Raw genomic sequence first — 20,759 nt, forward strand, 5'->3', positions numbered from 1 at the left:
CGTGTTGCATAAAAGATCGTATTTTGGTCTCACGTGACTGCGATCATTGGCCTTGTGGTTGATTCCTCGGCGACGAGGAGCTTTTAGAATTTTTTGCGATGGCACGCGAGCGAGATATCGTTGATTGCGGCGCCTGGGAAACGACTGAAAGAGAAATTGCCCACTCGTTTATGCACATTAATGTATCGTCTGGTGTTTACGTGGTGATAAACGCAAGGTGAATGCAGACCGATCTATGCGGCAAACGATAAGATCAAACGGCGACGTCTAGAAACTCTTATTTGCCGGCTGCATACACGTTCTCGCCTACTTCAGTTATAATCTCCCGGACTTTTATGAATCGTGATACGTATTTGTTTCCTCGCGTGATTTATCGTGCAGCTAACGGAGCAATTGCTCGCTCTATAATTAAACGGCAAACGCGACGTTTACCAACTCCATTTTCCCAAGCTGAATTCCATCGGTATGTCAAACAACGACCGTGGTCTTTCTCGTGGTCCATTTTTATATCTGGTGTCTCACTAGTCACGATACAACCGACAAGAAGATGATTTTACCCGAAGAGATAGATCGGAGACGTGGAATAAAATTTGTTCGTGGAAAGCTTGGTTTTTGAAATAGTCGAACTAATTAATTTCGACGTTAAGAAATAGAAAGACACGAGCTAAAGAGAACCACAGAGCTGTTTTTTGATCGGTGACGAGGATGTGCATTAACATCCACGAGATTCGAGGACACTCTTTTAAATCCGCTTGTTGTTTGACAAACATTCAGCGAAAAAAGAAAAAATAACACGAGGAACACGGTCGCTCGTGTTTAGCTTCGCGATACGCTTGCTTTCATTTCGACGTCCTTCGAGTTTTCTGATTTTCCAACTTCCGCTAGAAAAATGTGAAAGTTCGATATGCCGTTGTCATTTCCAGATAGAAAGGCTGTGTATCGAGCCAGCGGCAAACACTCTCTTGATGAATGAATGCGAAAAAGGAAAGGGACAGTAAATAGACGAAATGGGTCGGATAAAAGGTAAACGCGCAACAATGGCGATGGAAGCATTGTCTCGCGTAGATGCACTGATGAATCAAACAAGACTACTTTAACGAACGCATAGACTCGTAAACTATTCACGATCCTCTTGTCGCGCGTAGATTTTTACCACACGGTGCTCGGTCCGGACGTTGTGAAAATTTATAACATCTCCGACGAGTCCGCCGTGGCTGGCCACTTGCCCGAAGCTCGCGCGATCTCAGCTAGTTTTGCACGACTTGTAACGCGTGACCGAACATACACACGTACATACACATACAGACCGCTCTTGATTAATAGACATCTAAATCCACGATTTCTCAACAATACGACGACGGGGAAAAGCATTTGTTGTATATCGTTTTATTGCCAAATTTCCGCCAAAGTTTTTTGTCCGTCGTTATTTACGGCTCGGTTGGACGACCGCTGGAATTTCTACAGAAATCGTCGCATCGAAAACGCACGAAAAGAGAGAGAGAGAGAGAGGCAGGGAGAGAGAAATTATTTTCGTGCTTGAAAACTGAATTCCAGATGCATTCCAATCTTGAAAGTGCCGTAGGAAAACGAGACTAAAAGCATGTATAACGTTCGATTCAATCGAACTGAATCTGTTTAAGAGAAATGCAACGCGTCGAAGATGACACTTGATCTCTCGGTTGTGCTGACAGTTTTAATATTAAGAAGGGAAATGATCGAGATCAGATCGTTTGATAGATGATCATCGATCAATTTTCATCAACGACGAATTAACGCGCGATTTATTACTTTAGAATTCAAGGAAGCGTTCATGCTCTTTGACAAGGACGAAGATGGCACTATCACTATGGCGGAACTTGGCGTGGTTATGCGATCTTTGGGGCAGAGGCCGTCTGGTAAGTGAATCGTTACGTTATTTGAAGAATGGAAATATTCGGTACAATATCAACCACGTGCCATCCACGTGTATCAAGGTAGACACGATCTGGCTAGAAGCCACGAGCTGACGAAAAGCTATCCACTCGCGGCCGAAATATATAACGGTAATCTAAACCGCCAACCCAACCGCTGTATCGTCTATTAGCTAGTAACGCAAAAAGATGGTTCATGAAATTCTGTACAGTCAATTCAATGACTGTTTTGTTTTGACATTATGAGCAGCGAAATACAAAGTGTGAGCAACATGTGTCACTTGATAGTTTGTTTCATTTGTATCGTTTCAAGTTTTCTATCGTGTGATACAGCAGGTGCATTACAACATTTAGTTTCATATAAAATATAACATAAAATATGGTATGCAATTTTCTAGTTAAAATATATCTTGTCAATAATAAAATACCTTTTCGTGATGTTTCGATGTATGCTAAAAAGAACAAAACTCTGGGAACAATTAATTCTAATATATCCCGCTATCATCGTAATATATCTTATAAAATAGCACATAGCTCTTGATAAACGTTAAATATTAGAAATGATAGCGTTGTTTTTAAATGCTTTTCAATTGCACGAGTGCGAAGAGTTTGAAGCGTAACGCAAACTTCTCGAAAGCGGTTCTTGCTAAATTAATATGCCGGGCGGCAGTTTGAAGGTTTTCTAAAGACGACGAGAGTTAAATGGTAGAATTCCCGAAAACTAGACTGTGACAAGAGCTTAGGGAAAATTACCTTTCGGCCGATCCTAAGTCAGAAACTGTAACGATTAGGCGCACGTGCAGACGCGAGTAATTAACTACACGTCGAGTTCTTCTGTCTCTGCTCGTCGCCGGATCTACAAGGGAAATTAAATGTCTTCCACGAGACGACGATGAATGCATTACACGTAGGAATTAGAAAGAGGACATGGAGAAAATCGCATGTCGCGTTTAAGCGACAATTAAAGAGCTTAGAACACGAATGATCTATGTCTATGTGTGTCTTTTTTTAAGAAAACAAAAGGTTACTCTGGAATTTCTTAACTTCTCTAACAAACCGTTCATTATATTGCGTAACTGCTATAAGTTATAATTATATTACAGAAGAATTGTGTCTAAATCGTGAAGTCTTGAAACCTTAATAAAGCTTGTTCTCGTAGAATCATTTAATTTTTATTCGATGATATGCTTGGACATAGATTATTTTTCATAATATGCTGACACCATCATGCTGCGAATATCTCGCAAACAGAATATATCTTTTGAACAGTAGTCGTTTCTGTTGTGAACAGAATTCAATTATTTTAACCTTTTCAACAAGATAACTTTTTAGTACCAAAAGAACGTTCATGAAACTTTATTATTTCTGATTTTATAGAAACAGAATTACGAGATATGGTGAACGAAGTGGATCAAGATGGCAATGGTACCATCGAGTTCAATGAGTTCCTGCAGATGATGTCAAAAAAGATGAAGGGCGCCGATGGAGAGGACGAATTGCGCGAGGCATTCAGGTATTTCAAAGTTCTAGAAAGTCGAAAATACTCTTGTAGGTGAATATTAACAGTGAAACTTGTGTGTGTCAGAGTATTCGACAAAAACAATGACGGCCTGATCTCATCGAAGGAGTTGCGACACGTAATGACGAATCTTGGAGAAAAATTATCGGAGGAAGAAGTGGATGATATGATCAAGGAAGCGGATCTGGATGGCGACGGAATGGTGAACTATGAAGGTAATTTATTCTCCTTCGATATTAACAAACTATTCATACTCTTTTTCGTAGCTAAATCTACTTAGCAAATATTTAACCAAAGACAGTCTGCCATTTATCTAACGTAGTACGTATAGTATGCATGTATAGCCTATTGTATTTAGAAAATATAATTCGATGGCCACAAACTACATCCGTAATATATCGCATGACTTATCATAAAATCATTAACTTTTGAAATGAATTCAATTTTATCGTCTACGAAATCGTCTCGCTCGCAAAGACACGATATGTTCGCAGAATTTGTGACAATCCTGACGTCGAAGAATTAGTTCGATGGCCATGGATCGGACAAGAAGCTATCCAGCTGCCGGAAGTCTTCGTCGAAGAATAGAATCAAATTCCCGAAATCGTAGCAAGATGATCATCCTATCGAACTCCGCCATCGGAGACATCGATGGAAAGTCGTGAAACTAACAATGTGGGAAAGTAGCTGAAAACTCTTCGAAGCTCATAAAATAAAAAATACCGATGTATCTTTGATTCAACAAGGAAAACGAGCAAGTCCGGGTTCAATCAATTCACGTGGCTCGCAGCTCTTTTCCCGCATGAGGGTAAGTCATATCGGAAGACTGAAAACTGTGTCTCGAGCGATGGAGTAATGAGCGATGGTTGATGGTGGTGAAAAGTTTGCAAGAAAGATGGAGAGAGTGTGAGTAAGGGAAACAGCAATGTGACTTCCGCAGTTGCACACGCATACACGCATACACACCTCGCTCCTTCGAATTAATTTTACAAGTATAAGTTAGCGAAATGACATTATACGTGAAAACGAGTGAGGTGCTCGCTCCCGAAACAATCAACTGAGCTTCGTTTAGCGTTTACCTACCTACTATCTATACTCTCTATTAATGCTATACAACGTCGTTATTGATATTGTTAGGAATCAATCGATCCTTCTCCATCTTTCGCCGATCTCATTTACACGATACTTCTGGCATGACGATCTCGTTCAAGAGCGAATCGCTATCGATGGCCTAAAAATTGTACCGTAGAATCGCACGCAATGTTGATGCGATACGTGGCATCGAAAAGTACAAACGGTATTAGACCGAAGTCGTCTTGTTCGTTACATCAAAAGAAGTTACGCTGTTGGAATATATTTGCTACATGTTGCTAACTCGATATTTGAGGGATGCATCGGTCGAGACAATTTTAACGTAACGCGTTCGATCGATATCGACGATACGTGTGCCGGGATTGGAATGTAGCGAAATTTTTGAATACCGAAGATCCACAGTGAAACGATCGAGTAACTCGTCATTCCTCTTCACTTCGGTCGTTCGATCGGTATTGTTCCTCCAATTTTTGTAGATTCGCTTGTAAACGAGACGAATCCTCCCGGCTCGTTGTCGAGTCGGATTTTAAACATTAATTGTCATAAACATTCTGGCCGCGGGACTCGACGCGAGATAGCTCTATAACGATCTGTCTTCAAATTTAGATGAGTGTCGTTGGCAAGTAGATTAGTTTTAACGATGATATACTCTCGATGGCAGAATTTTTAGACGCATGTTATGGCGACATGCCAACACAGTCGCTGGAAAGCAAGAATCAAAGCAACAGTAGCGGATTTTCCTTAAATGTAAAACACCAATCGTAGGGATTTCTCGATCCTTAATTTTGTCGAAGAAACTTTTGTACCAAATCTTTCCCATTTTTTTTTCCCTCGTTTCTTCTTTTTTTTTTTTTAAGCTCGAACAAAGAGCTGAGAATCTCGTGAGTGTACCGCTCTTGTTGTTAGTCCCGAATTCTAGATTTTCACCCATGTCGGCTCTCCTATACCAAACACCGTCCACCTGAAACCTCGACATTCTCACCCATCCACAGGCCAACTGTACTACGTCGTGCACCTTTAGATCCTTAAGATAGGAAAGCCACAGCCGTAGATCGCGATAGAGGATAGTTAATTAGCGCATAGAGGAAGTACACCTAATAAATGATGCATTATACACATACCTATTATATATACCTATACATGGTGTTACTACCGGAAATACTTGAAGTAACGTTATTATGGATATTCATATATATATATTTAGTATATACTTATACATACATACGTACGTACATATATTATATATACATATACACGTTAGCGACGTACGTCGGTGGTATACTGGCATTGATATTTTTATGGTTTTAAAAAAAATACAACAACAAGAACAAATATTAGTGTCAGAAAGAGCGACAGAACGAAAGAGAGCGAAAATGTGAGCGTGAGTGAGCGAGAAATAGGAGTGAAAGAGAGCGAGAGAAAGAAATATCGGTTGGTCGGTCGAAGCGCGGAAAATTGAAGCGCGTGTACATAAACGAAACATTGAAACGGGAGATACGGATAAACGGGATAAAATAAATAAGGGGAGCTCTTATAAGCGTGTTAATACAAAAGGTGATTCGTTTCATCCTTAATGCGTGTCGAAGGATGGTATGCGAATATTACTATTGTTATCGTTGGTAATCGTTGGTCACACGAAGCGGTGATTTCATAAATGTACACACAACATACACATAGAGATAGACAATAAATTCTGTTCTTTAGTTAAGTAACACGCATATATTTACATTGCGTTGTTCGGCTCGACCGCTAGGTAGGTAAGCTACAGATCTGCGAACATCGTATAACGCGATTCGAATTTGAGAAAGGTTATTTTCAGAGAACTCGATGTGCTTACCTAATTACGCGATCGTCCTTTTTGGCTGTATCATGCCGTTGCTTTAAGGCGAAAAGATTAATATTTGCCATAGAAAAAGGAAAATTGTCACAAAACGTTGCAGCTTTTTAACATTTTGATTGCTTCGATCTTAAGTTTCATCATTTTGTCTAATATTTTCCTCCTTTTCGGCTCTTTGATCTTTCCTTATCGCCGATGAAAGTTAAGCTCTGGGTTGAATACGTTCGATCTACGTTTTCAACCGTCTGACGTTAGCGTGATGCGAAGCTACGCACAACTTAATTGAAAAAGCCGCGGACTATGCAAACTGCAAAAAGGAGGATATAAGGAAACTGTAACATGCAAACATAAAACAAGACGCTTCGACAGTTAAAACATAAAAAGAGCTCTATAAGTCGACAAAAAAATAGTAATGTATAACGTCCCGAAGACAATATCTTTAACGATTTTATTAAAGGAAGCTATTCGAGATTTACCTCGAGAGAAGGCCTACGTTTTGCCACGTGTGTCCGAGACGATAGATTGTAGAAAGATTGTCAAAAAAAAAAGAGAGAGAGAGAGAGAGAGAGAGAAAGGGAGAGAGAGAAAAGGTGAGAGAGAGGATGGAATGATAGAGAAACGAGAAGTTTTATGATGCAGGAGTTACGAGAAAGGTGCTGTTTAGTTTAGACATTGTCGATCTTTTCCCTTTACAATCATTATACTCTTATCTTACTTGAATCAGTGCACTTTTTGTTACATCTATTTTGCAAACACTCAAATCCTTTCCCCTTTAACTTTTCTACATACTTCGTTCATTATACACTTATTTCACAGACTGTATGATATTTTTCTTGAAAGATTGCGACGAATGGATCGGTTCATTTGGATTTATGAGATGCACGAAATTTCACTGCACCCCATGAGTTATTATTTCGACTTTCCGTCTTAGAGGAAAATTATCTATAAGAATATCAACAAATGCTGAACACAAGTACAAGGAATCGTCAATATCTGTATATATCACTCCCAAAAATCGTAGCCGAATCAGAGACCTTGAGATCGCTGGGTCGATCGACACATTGGTTCGGGCATGGAATAAAAGAGAAACTTGCAATTCTCCACTGGAAGTATTTTCAATTTGCAAGGCGACACTAAACGCACACTTGTCACGCGCGCTGTAATAGGTACCTCTTTCATTAATACAGATCACTCACGGTCTCACTAGGTCTCTGATTGCCTGCACGGTTCTTTTACTTGCGAACTTATCTCGCCATAAATCTCTGTGGCAATAAATATCCTACTTTTCCCCTCCCGGAAGATGCATTAACTCCGCTTTGCAAATCGCACTATGCAAGAAATCCTTTTGATTAAACCTCCGAGTGCAGAGATGTTTCTGATATGCCCTTAACTCTTAAAAGCTATTATCATTCAAAGAAAATTTCACCGTGGTAGATTTTTTTTTATTTTATGAGCTAATAAATTCAACGATACAAATTAATAAATCGATTAAACGATAAGAGAAAAGATTATTGTTCATAACGATTATAAATAACATTGCGATGGTATTAGAACGAGATACAGAAACCGGCATGATCATTAAATTTGATCAATGATAGCTTTTAAGCGTTAAAATATTTGTTTCACGCGGGAGTGGCGACAAGTATTATAACGACAGACAGCCCAACCCTATCATGATTACCGAAAAGTATTTTTATAGAATACTCTTCGAGCCAGATATTTACATCGCGTTATATTCTATTCTATATATTATATTACATTAACATCAATGTATACGTGCGTGTACAAATTGTATATCATATTATATCATCCTACTCTGCTGGCAGATTTCATTGTAGTTATTATGCGTCCGAATGACGAGCCGACAACGTTTGTATTCGTCGCGAGACGGCAATTATGCGTTAAATTGATTATATATAAATCGTCCTTAAGAGGAATATGCAAGTCTTCCTTCATTTTAATCTGCACTATTCGAAGTTGGAGGATGTTCGTAGGATTTAGTTGTACGGCGTACCTGCTGATTGCGTTGTGTCCTCTGAGGGTGTGCGTTACTTCTACCCGAAATTATTTCCGGATAAAATCGCTCAACGACGATATTCTGTGTGTCTTTGAACACTCGATAAGTCGAAACATTGATTCGCCTAATCGTGGTCGTGTAGATCTGTAGATCAGAGCCGCGACACGTTAGAGAAATACTCGAAGACTAATCTAACTGAATAAGCCGTGTTTTGTTTTACGATAAACGTCTCGAAAATTCTAAGAATAATTGTAAAAGTTCCACTTCATTTTATACTTGACAAATTTTTTTAGGGAATTATAAAAAATTTATCTCTGTTTGTTTTATTCGTATCGATCCTATGGTACTAATAGAACTTGAAAATGGCGTGTTAACACGAGATGTTCGAGATAGATACGCTTGTGTGTTATAATTTATATTGTGAACATGTGTCTATATTTTAAATGAGTAATTGCGTTTACGTCGGAAGTAGACTGCGAGCGAACCGTAACATTTTCATAGAGGTTTGATACACCGAAGTTAAAATTGTTGTAGTCGAGAGTTGCATAGGATTCCTTTGTTGCAGAAAGATTAAAAGAATCTCAAAGATCGAGATTCTATGGATTAATTTCATCTGTCCTCTTCCTAAAATCCTATGCATTTCTTCGAGTCTTTCGCTTTGGTTGATTCCAGTTGTTCTGAAGTTTGCTAAAGTTTCTCAAAAAGTTTGTTCAATACTCGCAGTACATTATAAACAATGTCCGTAATCGAACTTAAGGAACGCGTGCTTGTGGCTTTTTACGAACAATGTGAAACCGGAGCCACACCAAGAATGATCAAGGACCGCGTAAAAGAACAGGGGAAACGAAAACTAGTTGATATCAAACGAGTTGAATGATGCAAAGGTAATCAAATAAATATATGTACATTGCTAGATACGAAAAAAGAAACCTCATTAACTTAGGTGTATAATAATTGTAATCGTTAAATAAGTGTAACTATGTTGTACTAGTCATGAGACCGTCTCGTATCTTGATAAGCAACAGGAAGCCATTGTACTCGAGAGATTCGGACTGTTGTTACGACGAGACGGTTTCTCGGATCGGTTGTTTGTTAGTGTAATTAAATATATATATTTTTCATCCATTGGCTGACGTAAAAGTACCCGCGCTTCGCAATGAGATCGAGAAAGATTATGAAGAATGATTTAAAAAAAAAAAAAAAAAGGACAAGCGAACCGATTGCGTGCATTACTCGCAAAAAATTATAAAAATCGAAGCGTTTAGATACCGATTGCATCGTTGAAGCCCGGAAGATTCACGATTCGTTGATTAGAGAATTTCTTGATCGAGAAGATTTGGAATTACATGATCGTGCAACGCTTTTCCTAGGTTCGGAGTTCGTTACGTGCCATCGTTTAAAGGGTACATAAAAAACGGTCAGGAGCAAATGACATTAATCAAAGTGTCAGAGATGGTGTCAGAGACTTCCAAATGATACTCAATCATCGCATCGCGAATCCTTTGATTTGCCAACATTATGTTTGCATACGAAATAGGCGCAATGCCTTACCATCTATACGTGTTAATTCCGAGGTACCTAAGGGATTTTTTACAACAACAAAAAAGATGAATTTTTATATCTATTTTATTCGATCTTCAGTTTACGAACCGTATGAATCAAAATTGAACTTTCTAAAAAGAAGAATCAAATTTTAAAACAATTTCCTTAGGTGTCCAGGTACTACACGCATTGTAATTCTTCCCTCGTACACTCGCTACTGCTATCGTATGTATTCTTCGGTTCGCCTAATATAAAGCGAGCTAACATAGTAGCATTGCAGCTAGGCAGTACAATATATCGTTGGAACTCCGACCCAAACATAATGACGATCAAGAATAATTATTGTAATAAGAAAATGTCTTTCATTACTTTATTAAACGATCACGAGTACAAGTCGTGTTAGTTAAACGAATATACGTGTGTATATCCAATATAGAAGCAAGTTAAAGGGAGAGCCATTCGATAGATCTTTGGTTCTTCGTGGGGTGCAAATAACTTTAGAGGATAGAGGATACGGCGTGGAAATGCGTTAAGATGTAATAAGAATGAAAATTATCTTTGAGATGTATCGAAAAAAAAAAAAAAAAAAAAAATAGCGTAAAAACTAAGTCAAGCGAGGTTACACCGGAGATATCGCACTGTGAATGAGAATATTTATATTTTTACTTAGAAAAATGTTATAATAACGTTGGTAACGTCTAATTCCCATCCGGTAAGGAATGTTTATAACGTTATTTTTCTAGAGTAAATATCTAAATGCTTATTATTATGTTATGACGAAACGTGCTCTCAAGCGAGATCTATTATTATACAATGCATTATTTGTTCATTGTAAATATTGCGTTTGCTTCGATTACTTCATTATCTTTACAATTTCTCTATAAGCAGCAGCAGCAGGAGAATATATATATATATCAATATTACACTTATAACAATTACTATTGTTCTCTAAATCTCGTCGCGAGTGCTCACAAGGAATGTGCACGTACAATACAACTAATGTATTTCTCGTGGTGTTCATTACAATTTTACTGCTGTAAATATTATTTACGTTTAAGTTGAAGGAATGAGTGAATACCTCTATACGACTAATAGATAGGTGGCTATTATTTATCGCTAAAGTTACGAGAACATTATATTTCCTTGATCTTTTTACAATGTCATTGTCAGTGATTAATTTCGATCTCGTATTAAAAAAGTTCTACTATGAAGATTCTTTGATTAAAGAAAGAAAAGAACATTGTAATATGAAACAATCTCTTTCCTCTCGCTTTATATCTTCGCTTGAATGCGATTGGGACAGAAAAAACGAGAACGTTCTCAGTTAGTTATTATAAAACGTTATTATACGTCTTTTAACTTTACTGTCAATCTACTACGACCATTTATTCGAATATTCCTTTATATCTTCATAGAAGGTATTTTGTTCTCTATCTGCGGTACCTGCGATCGATGGTTCTTAATCAGATTTGTTCCACTCACGTTTCGTCGTAAAGTGGAAAAAAATGGAAGCGCTGGAAATTGTGGCGAGAGTGCAGTATGTATGGTGTTAGCTGTATGAAATCATGTTACGTGTAATGTTATGTACTGTAAGATTAGAATACATCATAAAATGGTGATGGCGTGTACTGCTGGAATGTAATACATGTATCGAGTTACCCCTAAATACAGCCATTTTATAATGGATGTTTATCTGAGATCCACTCCCTTCACTATTTTTACGTAGAATACGCTAAAGGTATATGAAAAGAAGAAGCACAACACGGGATATTTAAACAGAAATTTTAGATGTCTGACTTAGAAGTTGTTTATTAACAGGAAAGTTAATACCATCGTCCATACATATTAGCTTCTTAAGAATATCTTAGTACTATATCGCATGAAATATTATTATTTTTATTCATATCCAAGTACTTAAAATGTTGGAAATTGTCGATGTGTCGATTCTAAAATACTTTACGCAAAAAACGACTCTTTTTTCCAAATGAAATGATGGCTTTCAAATTTGCACTCGCTCACGCTCTATATCGAAATCGCGCCATTATCGAAAATCGAATGCGATCGAATGTTCCCGTGCGTTTCACTCGGCGTTTGCGACATACACGCGACTATCTTATTGCGATTTTACGTTATGCTAGAAAATACTTTGTGATAAGTGATGAAAACGTATCAAAAGATAATCGCGTTTTAAGTGTAATGATTCATTACTTTCGTATCGTTAATTAAGAATTAATCTGGAGATCAATCTTGTAACTGAAAAATATGAAATGATACGGAATAAAGACCGTTATAGCAGCCATGGTGTCAACAACACTTTCAATAATGCAGAAACATAATAAGTTTGATTATAACAAAAGCTACATTAATTGTAATCAGGTGATTCTTTTTTGCTTCTTTCTACGATATTGTATAAATCGCGTTACAAGTTGAAATATAACATCTATTACACGAATATTGACACTGAGAGATACTTAGATCTTTGGCGTTGATTTGTTGTTCGATTAAGAATTATTACCGTTCTTTTATATTTAATAATAAAAGAATCATGACACAAGAAGCACATGTTACGTAAAAATAGAATAAAATCTACTATATATATATATATTTCATGCAATGAAACCCATACAAAGGTTCCAATTATATATATCGTGGATAATATTTTTACAGATTAGAGTTTTAATGTATTGTATATAACATTTGGTAGAATTATATTCTTTCTTCGAAATTCTTAATATGATGTTGACCGCGAAAATTATTTTCCCCATTTAAAATAGACCAAATAAGCATCTAATTTTATGACAATACTGTGTAAATGATTTAAAAAAGATATTATCACTACTACAACATTGATTACGTCTTCAATTTAATAATACATCAAATTTGAATTCCATTATTGTAAATAACTGTGAATAACTAACAAATTGGATAACCGAAATTATACAAATCTCAATATCAAATCAATATCCTGAGTGATATTAAACCTATCATTACAGTTCATCCTTGAGTAATGTGTACCTGTTTTTACTAGGTGCTAGTTTCTTAAATGTAGATTCTGGTGGGGATGTAGGCACCTTAATATGTCCAACAACTTGTAGTACTTCATTACTACTAGAATCTGGCCCATAATGAAACTCCCTATGTAACTTTCCTGAATATAAATCTTGTAGAAAATCTTTTAATTTTCCTTCTATATGAATATCACGGAAGTTTGGAAACAGGTACATATGTCTAAAACTGTCTATGGCAATTAGAGGCAAATCTGCTGGAGATTTTCCTAAATGATGGAGAGGATGAGCAAATTTCACCCCATTTGCAGTTAAGAAATTTACATTTTCTGAAATAAGATAAAATATTGTATTTCACTTGGGCATTACCTTTTTAAATATCAGTACTAGTGCTTTACTTACGTTTTTCATTAATTAATGTCTTCATTACTACATCTTTAAACATTTTAACACTCTCAACATCGTCAGGATCATGAAACAATATGAGGAAGGGTAAAGCTTCTTCTGTTAATTCCTCAGCATTTTCAAATGTGATTTCCCTCACCAAAGGGACACACTTCTGATGTGCCCAAACATTTAATTCATCAAAGTTATTCAAACTTCCATTGTATGTTTCATCCTCGTCATTAGAAAGTGCCTTATCAGATCGGAAGACAATTATAGGTTCTCCTGGGGGGTGCATAGCTCTGCTTGCATTCCTAGTTGTATTCCCAACATTTAAAAATTATTTTAAATTTTAATTTGTATATGCTTATCAAATAAGATTATACAGTAAAATATTTGGAGGGTAGGTTACTAAACATTCACATTTGTATATATCATGCAGGATTTAACACAAAGAAATAGGACAGGTCTTTAAAACATAAAAGAAGACAAAAGGGAAAAAAGAGGAAAATGCTGAAAGAATGCAATTCTGTGAATAAAAATTTAAAGGTGATGTCATCTAAATCATGCTCAATATTTTACTTACAAAAAGTGAAAATGTTCCCCAATTTCACAATTCTCAGGTGAGCATGTGCTTGTTAGAGAAAAGAATAAAATAATTACACACATGTTATAGAAGCATTAAAAAAGATTTCCTTGGAGAACATGAGTCAACATATGCGAATCACGTATATATATATATATAGCATTAGAATCCTTACCCAAACCCAACATGAAATTGGCAATCATCCTTTAGATTAGTGGCAACTCTTCTAAACATCTCATATTCAGGAATATCCTTTCTATCAAAATATCCAATGATCATTCTCTTTTTATCATCTAAGTTGGTTAATTCCTTTAAATCATAAAATTCCTTAATAGGATCCTCTAATTGTTTCTTTATAAATTTTTCGAAAGCTTCTACAGATCGTCGACCTCTGTATTCTCGTTTGGTTGGTTGACCATTCCTTATTACTTTTAAAGTAGGGTATTTAGTAATGTGAAATCTTAATGCAATAGCAGCTAGAAAATAGTTTTTTAATTTTTTAATAAATTCTATACGCACAAAGTTATTTTAATTTCTTATATATATTATTTTCTTTTCAACTCAATTTACTCACATTCTCTTTCACAATCTACTTTTGCCAGTACAACTTTTCCTGGTTCAGGAAATTCATTTCTTATTTTATCTGCAGCTTCCTCAAAAATAGGGGCTAACAAATTACTAAAACGGCACCATTGTGCATAAAAATTTATTATTACCAATTCATTTATTGCTGAAACACATCGTATAAAATCGTAATATTATCGCAGCTGTAAGAAGTTATAAAAAATTTTATTTAGATCTTTATCGAAACTCAACTTACCAAGCGTCATATCGATATTTTGTTCAGTGAGAGATATCGCGCCTTCGTTCGCATTATTTGCTAAATTGTTTGGCAAAAACGTCTAAAAGATAAAACACTCTATAATTATACACACTATTACTTTATATAATAATTTTAAGATACATCGAAATATATCTACAACACTCGTAATATATCACATGATATATATATAGGGTAGTACAAATTGGAAAAGATTTATTAAAATAACAGGAGCGCATTAAAAATTATATTATTTTCTAATATAATCCCTTAGGTTTTGATTTTCGTATATTGTATCTTGTAATTTTTAAACTTGAATCACTCACAAGAAACGTGTACAATTATTATACTTGCATATAGCTTCAGTAAGTTTGTTTAATAAATTTTTGAGGTTATTTTATGCGTACGTATATAGGTTATACCACTTTATAAACAATGAAATTAGGTTCAGTGACATTAAAATAATACCAAACATAATGGGTTATGATAACGGGAAATGGACTTTCTAAAATTCTTTGGTTCTTAAATACGTGTCACATTGCGTATTGCTAGCGGTATTCAAAAAGTTTGTACCACCTCCTTTAAGACAGTACGATATATTATTTTGATTGATACTCACCATTAAACAAGCAAACATAAGTACTTTGAAATTCAAAATATCACAGAAGACCAACATGATATGATCTTATAATATAAATTTGATCAAGCAACACCTATTTGAATAACCATCAGTAAGCAGCTGTCTATGTATCAAATGCCACGAATTTGCGGTGCATCGATGCCTAGTAAAATATTCTCGAGGCATCGATTCAACAGGGATGGCACAGGTATCGCATAAATTCTCTATGTCAAGGTTACGTCTGTTTCGTTTCTTTGTTTAATGTGCTATCTCCTATCGCTGTGTCCCATTCCAATATTAACCTTTTATTCCATTATTTTCATTTTCTCTAGTTAGTACCCTAGTATTTATGCGTCTAGGAACTTTTTGTAGTGTTGGAAGCATTGTTATATTTTCCTATAAATTGACCAATCGTATTCTACTACGTTCGTACACATTACATTAAAAGTTTCTAGATCATTCGAATCTATGGCGATATGTTATATCTTGTGCTGGCTACAATCTTGAATTAAAAAGTATAGAAAAATGCTAGTAGCGAATGCTTACACAGAAAACTAATTTTATATGTGACGCATTTAATTTCCTTTACGCGTGTCATTCTTCTTTCAAGCAAAAGTATTGTATGACTTATATTTTTCAGGAAATACGATAAGTACTTCTAACTGTATGATGTATATTATTATAAAATTACTAGTTTATAATCTTTGTAAAATTTCCATTAATTATTTATACAAAATCTAATCACATGGTTAATTTACAAAAATCAATTAAAAATTAAAAACACTTTATACCGTAAATCAAAAGATAAGATTCAATAGATTAAGAAAGATCTTGAAAGCATCTTTCAAACTTTTATCTAAAACTGTTAGGATCTTCCCCCTTTGCAAATTTTAACAGTTTAACATTTTAGTTTACTCTTTTCCTTAATAACCGTATCTCAAAAAAAGGTCAACTATTCTTATGTCCGTAACAAACATACTTATAGGAGGATTCGTTGCAAAAGTGGATAAAGAAAATAATCGTATATTCCTAATCTCCGCATAAAAATGAATTATGAAAATGGGCACGCAGAAAACGACAATAACGTTCACCGAGTATTTTACTTTGTTGTACGACCATGACTTCACAGATTCTCTTATTTCCCGACAAAATTTCAACTACAGCTGGTTGAGTCTTCAGTTGGTCCTCGACTAAATCTCCATTGAACGAATACGAATACTCTCTAGGCACTTGCTTGAACAATAGTTTATGACTACACAAGATCGTAGAAAAATTGGTTATACTGTCCTGTAAATCACAGACTAACCATAATATATAAGAAAATCCAATTTATTATTAATTTTGCGTTTATTTTATAGCTCTATCGGCTATTACTATATTCCTCCTTCGCAACACAGGTTGCACTGACGTGATGAAATCTTGTCGACATATCTGACTTAGTTTAACGCAGTTAAATCAGGTATAGTTAGACGCAGTCGCTTGACATAAGTTTCCGTCAATAGCTTTGTTAGAATGGCAGTCGGAATGACTTTGAATTCGTAGGAACCTTTATACGTCGTTGTTGCCGGCATTTTTGGTCCTCTCTGCAGGATGTATTTCGAATGTACCGATGTCAATCTTGTACCTGAATAGACCAGCCGCACGTCCACAACAGCTTGTCAAACAGTTGCTCGTGAATTTTCTTTAAGCTCCCGTGATAAGTAGAAAATTTCAACTCTACATTTTTATGTGTATAAGCATGAGTGTTTGTACAAATTGACTTAATGTAGATCATGATTAACTTTAACGCGTAACGGCGACACTTATTTGCCGGCATTCTTTGACACTGGATCTGCTGCACCGCTGGATACTAGTTGAACAAACGAGTCTGTTGAAAGATAAAACCACACAATGCGTCAAGGGACTCTGCATCCGACGAATATTTCTTTTCCGAGAAAAACTGACACGACCAGGGTCGAATTAATGTTTTTAAAATCGGGACTATTGATGCAGCCGCGGTGGCCCCCTTCGTAGAAGGGAGAATATTGAAAGGAAATAAATTTATGTAAATGTAAAATAAAATTTATTTTAATATACAGTTTTAAAATACAATTGCTTATTTTAACTTTTTTTATTTTTACAAATGTTTTTCTAACTATATATAGTATAAATGTACCTTATATAGAGTCCAGCCGAATAACATGTAGAAATGGGCACGAGGCGATCGTTTAAAACATTAATTTACTAAGCATTTTCAACCTTTCGTTCGTACTCAGTCCCAGTCGTTGATACTCAACCCGTTACTTAAACAGGCAAACAACGTAACCCCGATGGGCAGCACTGACTTTTGCAGCGACAAAATGTCCCGAATTTTCCCTAGATAGAACAATATTCGTTTGGACATACATTGCTCTTTTAATTAGGAAACTTCACTAACTGTAGTTTTTGTTCGCGATTGATATAAATTCACGCGATAAATTCGTAGTTAATTAATATTCGTAACCGAATTAATAATTAATTATTAAACCATTAAATCATTCCATTTCGTTCCCATGAGTACAAGTAGATGGAGTTCTACTGTAATACTACTAATTGTAAGAACCTTTTTTCGGTAAGTCGTTAATAAAATTGGAAGGAAAGAAAGATCTACAAGAAGCCAGGGCATATTCGCGAGGTCGTTAATTTTATATCAAATCCCTTTTACGATCCTACCTGGAACAACGTGGGTCTACTCTGGAAAGAAGCAATTATCCATTTTAATTCCTCGTTGACTTGACATGGGGTGTACACGGATGTGTTAGACTGTTTGATCAGTCCGGCCATCCGAAGTCGTTTAGGTTTCTCCTGATTCGTTCCCGGAGGTTGGCACACAAATCATATTCAGTCAGTCGTAGTCCAGAATTTTGTCGTTTCTTTTTTTAACTTTCGTCGAACCTCGCCTATCGTCCCCTGACCTGCATCCTTGCAACAAAAGCGGTCGGTCGGCACGATTGAGACAATAGAGAAACCAGGACTTGTGGCCTACTAATTAAAATCTATCGGTGAAAGATGGGCCGACGAAGGGTGAACGCCGACTCATTTTTTTCTCCAACTATCGTCGCTTTTCTCCAAGGTGTCCCTTTTGAAGTTTACGCTGGCCACTTTGACTGTAGCGCAAATGCTTCTAAGACCAGCTAATTTTTTGGCTTCTAACTGGATTAGTACTCGATCCTTTCTTTACTGCTGCTAAATGTACATTTGAATTTTTCGTTCCTATCATATTTCAATCATTTTCTCGAAAAATTATCCTTTTTTAATTGCACAGCCTCGTAATATTTCGCCTACCCCCTGTCGTTTTCACCATAATTTCCATCTCTCTATTATCCTTTATGGGTCGGAAACTTTCTGTTAGTTATTTGCAACTGTCCCAACTCTGACCTGTGCACTGACACAACTGCTCTTTTGGTACGGCGCGATCATAAATGCCGTGTTGCGTAATGAATCCGCGTATAATGTGACGGCTCCCTTTGAACGGTAGATATTCTCACGGGTCCCATGGTACCCCGAAGTTGCTCCCTGATTCTAGTTTTTATTCTGCCATTTCTTCCCTTTTTCCTTCTTTCTTCCTCTCAAACGCAACAGGTCGTATTATGACGAGGGTGTCATTCCCTTCGAACGGGAGTACCGTGAGTGACCCCTACAGCTCGATTCTTCCGTCTCTAGAACGAAGCACAAATTTATGGACTTGGGATCGTCGTTTTGAGACAGGTACATGCTTTCCTCTTGTTCTCGCACCTTGCACGTCGTTAATTCGTCCCCACGAAAATACGTTTTCGGCATCTTTGATCATTTGGAAACAAGTATGGGGTGAACTGGGGTTGAAAGTAACAACGCGCGAAAGAAATAAATTAAATATTTTAAGAAGTAAATTTACCTATTTTTACCTACATTTCTAAGTCTCTTTTCTTCCTTTATGAATATAATTGTTTCATTTATTGCATATAATTCAGTTGCATTCAGAAAAATACTTGAGTTTGAGGGAATAATACTCTTGTAACTCTAATTGTTATTTTCAATTCCAGCCTATCTTATCTATATCAATATTGATAATCTACCGGTATCCATCTACAAACGATCTGTAATAAATGATTATCGTAACGCGACCAGAAGAACCTCCTTGTAAGCTACTAAAACCGTTCTCTCTTCGTCAAGTGATTAATGACGAAGCACTGTTTGGTATCCATTTATTTGAACCTGAGCAGACCACAACAACGAACCTGTACGCTAATCGGATTGTAAGACCTTATCAGAATTGGTCCTATCTTTCAAGAATAGATTTCTTAATAATAAAATTCAAATGAAAAATATGTAAATAAATCATAAACAAATAAATATCAGACATACTTTTCCAAATATTTAGCAGTAGCCGTGTAATAAGCAATATGAAACTATTGTTTGTTGTTAGAATTAGCCTGTTTACGTATAAGATCGTCACAGATCTTTGGTAAATACTAGTCTCTTGTTTAGGGCCTTGTAATCCTAACCCGATTATCAGCTATATGTCGGATTGCGAGATAGATCCGACTAATCTTGTTCTGCAGCAAGCTACATGATCCGGCCAGTCTCAAATGGGCTTTCTTCTCTTACAGAGAAGTCGTGAGCGACCACGTTACGCCGATCATCGTGTGAAAACTGCAAAGTCTCGCTCCATTAGCTGCGAAGACTAGTTCCATTGTCGGGTCTATTGTCGGGGAACGTGGCCCGTCTCTTTCTTTCTCTTTCTCGTTTTTCCCTCGCCGTCGTCTATTTCGTTTTTTTTTCTCCTTCTCCTTTCTCCTATACCGTCTCTTCTACGTTTTCTTCCAGATCCGAGCATAAGTTAGAAACCCGTCAAGACTAGTGACCTGCTGATCCCGATGATGCCTCCTTCGGTCAGGTAAATCGCGTATAAAATTGGCCCGTAGTCAAGAAAGAAAAGGTTCGATCCCTAATGACGTCTCCACGAACAGACCATTATCAGGAAAATGCCTTCCACTCATCATTCAGCGTGTAGGTGCCATTCGGAATTGTATGGGATTGAAAAAAAAAAAAAGGTATTTTTGGTAGAAATAAACATTAATTCTTGTATATGGTATACCGTTATTTGGTTTATGAAGTGAAATAAAATGTAAAAAGCCTTTCCTTTTCGAGAATATTAAATTTCGTAAAAGCGTAGCTCGCAATAGCTTACCTGGAGACTTCAATCTTTTACAAAAGAGCGTCGAAAGACTATTGTTGCCGAAAAAGGAATATATCGAGATTTACCTTGAGGTCTGTACAAAATAACGGTACCGTTATTTTCTTAAACTCGTGCGAGTAGTTCGATTCTTCGCGAGATCGACAAGTCGAGGATATCGAGAGAAAAAAGTGGAAGCTGTTGTTTCACGTACGGGCATAAATCTCGGAAGAGAATATAAGAAATCGGGGACAA

At 36.3% G+C, this 20,759-nt stretch overlaps 3 protein-coding genes across 7 annotated transcripts in view; 1 reads left to right on the forward strand and 2 right to left on the reverse strand.

Annotated features, from left to right (window-relative positions):
- The window catches only part of LOC139991599 (neo-calmodulin), an 84,995-nt gene extending 73,392 nt beyond the window's left edge, over window positions 1-11,603 (forward strand). For all 5 annotated transcript variants that reach the window (XM_072011831.1, XM_072011832.1, XM_072011829.1 and 2 more), the window contains 4 exons: window positions 1,794-1,895; window positions 3,288-3,423; window positions 3,496-3,644; window positions 3,924-11,603. In XM_072011831.1, the coding sequence (XP_071867932.1) occupies window positions 1,794-1,895; window positions 3,288-3,423; window positions 3,496-3,644; window positions 3,924-3,955 (419 nt within the window). In that variant the 3' untranslated portion in view covers window positions 3,956-11,603. The remainder of the gene's footprint in view (window positions 1-1,793; window positions 1,896-3,287; window positions 3,424-3,495; window positions 3,645-3,923) is intronic.
- The window catches only part of LOC139991550 (uncharacterized), a 289,560-nt gene that overhangs the window by 227,965 nt on the left and 40,836 nt on the right, over window positions 1-20,759 (reverse strand). The gene's annotated exons all lie outside the window — the stretch shown is intronic.
- Window positions 12,435-15,499, reverse strand: Erp44 (Endoplasmic reticulum protein 44). The gene is made up of 6 exons (XM_072011828.1): window positions 15,332-15,499; window positions 14,713-14,794; window positions 14,467-14,622; window positions 14,068-14,368; window positions 13,325-13,620; window positions 12,435-13,251 (listed from the first exon to the last, which is right to left on the reverse strand). The coding sequence occupies exons 1-6, from the start codon at window positions 15,386-15,388 to the stop codon at window positions 12,905-12,907; spliced, it is 1,239 nt and encodes a 412-aa protein (XP_071867929.1). The 5' UTR covers window positions 15,389-15,499; the 3' UTR covers window positions 12,435-12,904.

The sequence above is a fragment of the Bombus fervidus genome, chromosome 10 (genome assembly GCF_041682495.2).
Source record: "Bombus fervidus isolate BK054 chromosome 10, iyBomFerv1, whole genome shotgun sequence".
NCBI lineage: Eukaryota > Metazoa > Arthropoda > Insecta > Hymenoptera > Apidae > Bombus > Bombus fervidus.

What these genes read in the sequence shown, in the direction of transcription:
- Erp44 (XM_072011828.1), bottom strand. Translation starts at nt 15,388, where the DNA reads ATGTTGGTCTTCTGTGATATTTTGAATTTCAAAGTACTTATGTTTGCT. An exon ending in AAATATCGATATGACGCTTG is followed by an intron (nt 14,623 to 14,712) that starts GTAAGTTGAGTT and finishes GATGTGTTTCAG; the next exon opens with CAATAAATGAATTGGTAATA. An exon ending in AGTAGATTGTGAAAGAGAAT is followed by an intron (nt 14,369 to 14,466) that starts GTGAGTAAATTG and finishes ACTATTTTCTAG; the next exon opens with CTGCTATTGCATTAAGATTT.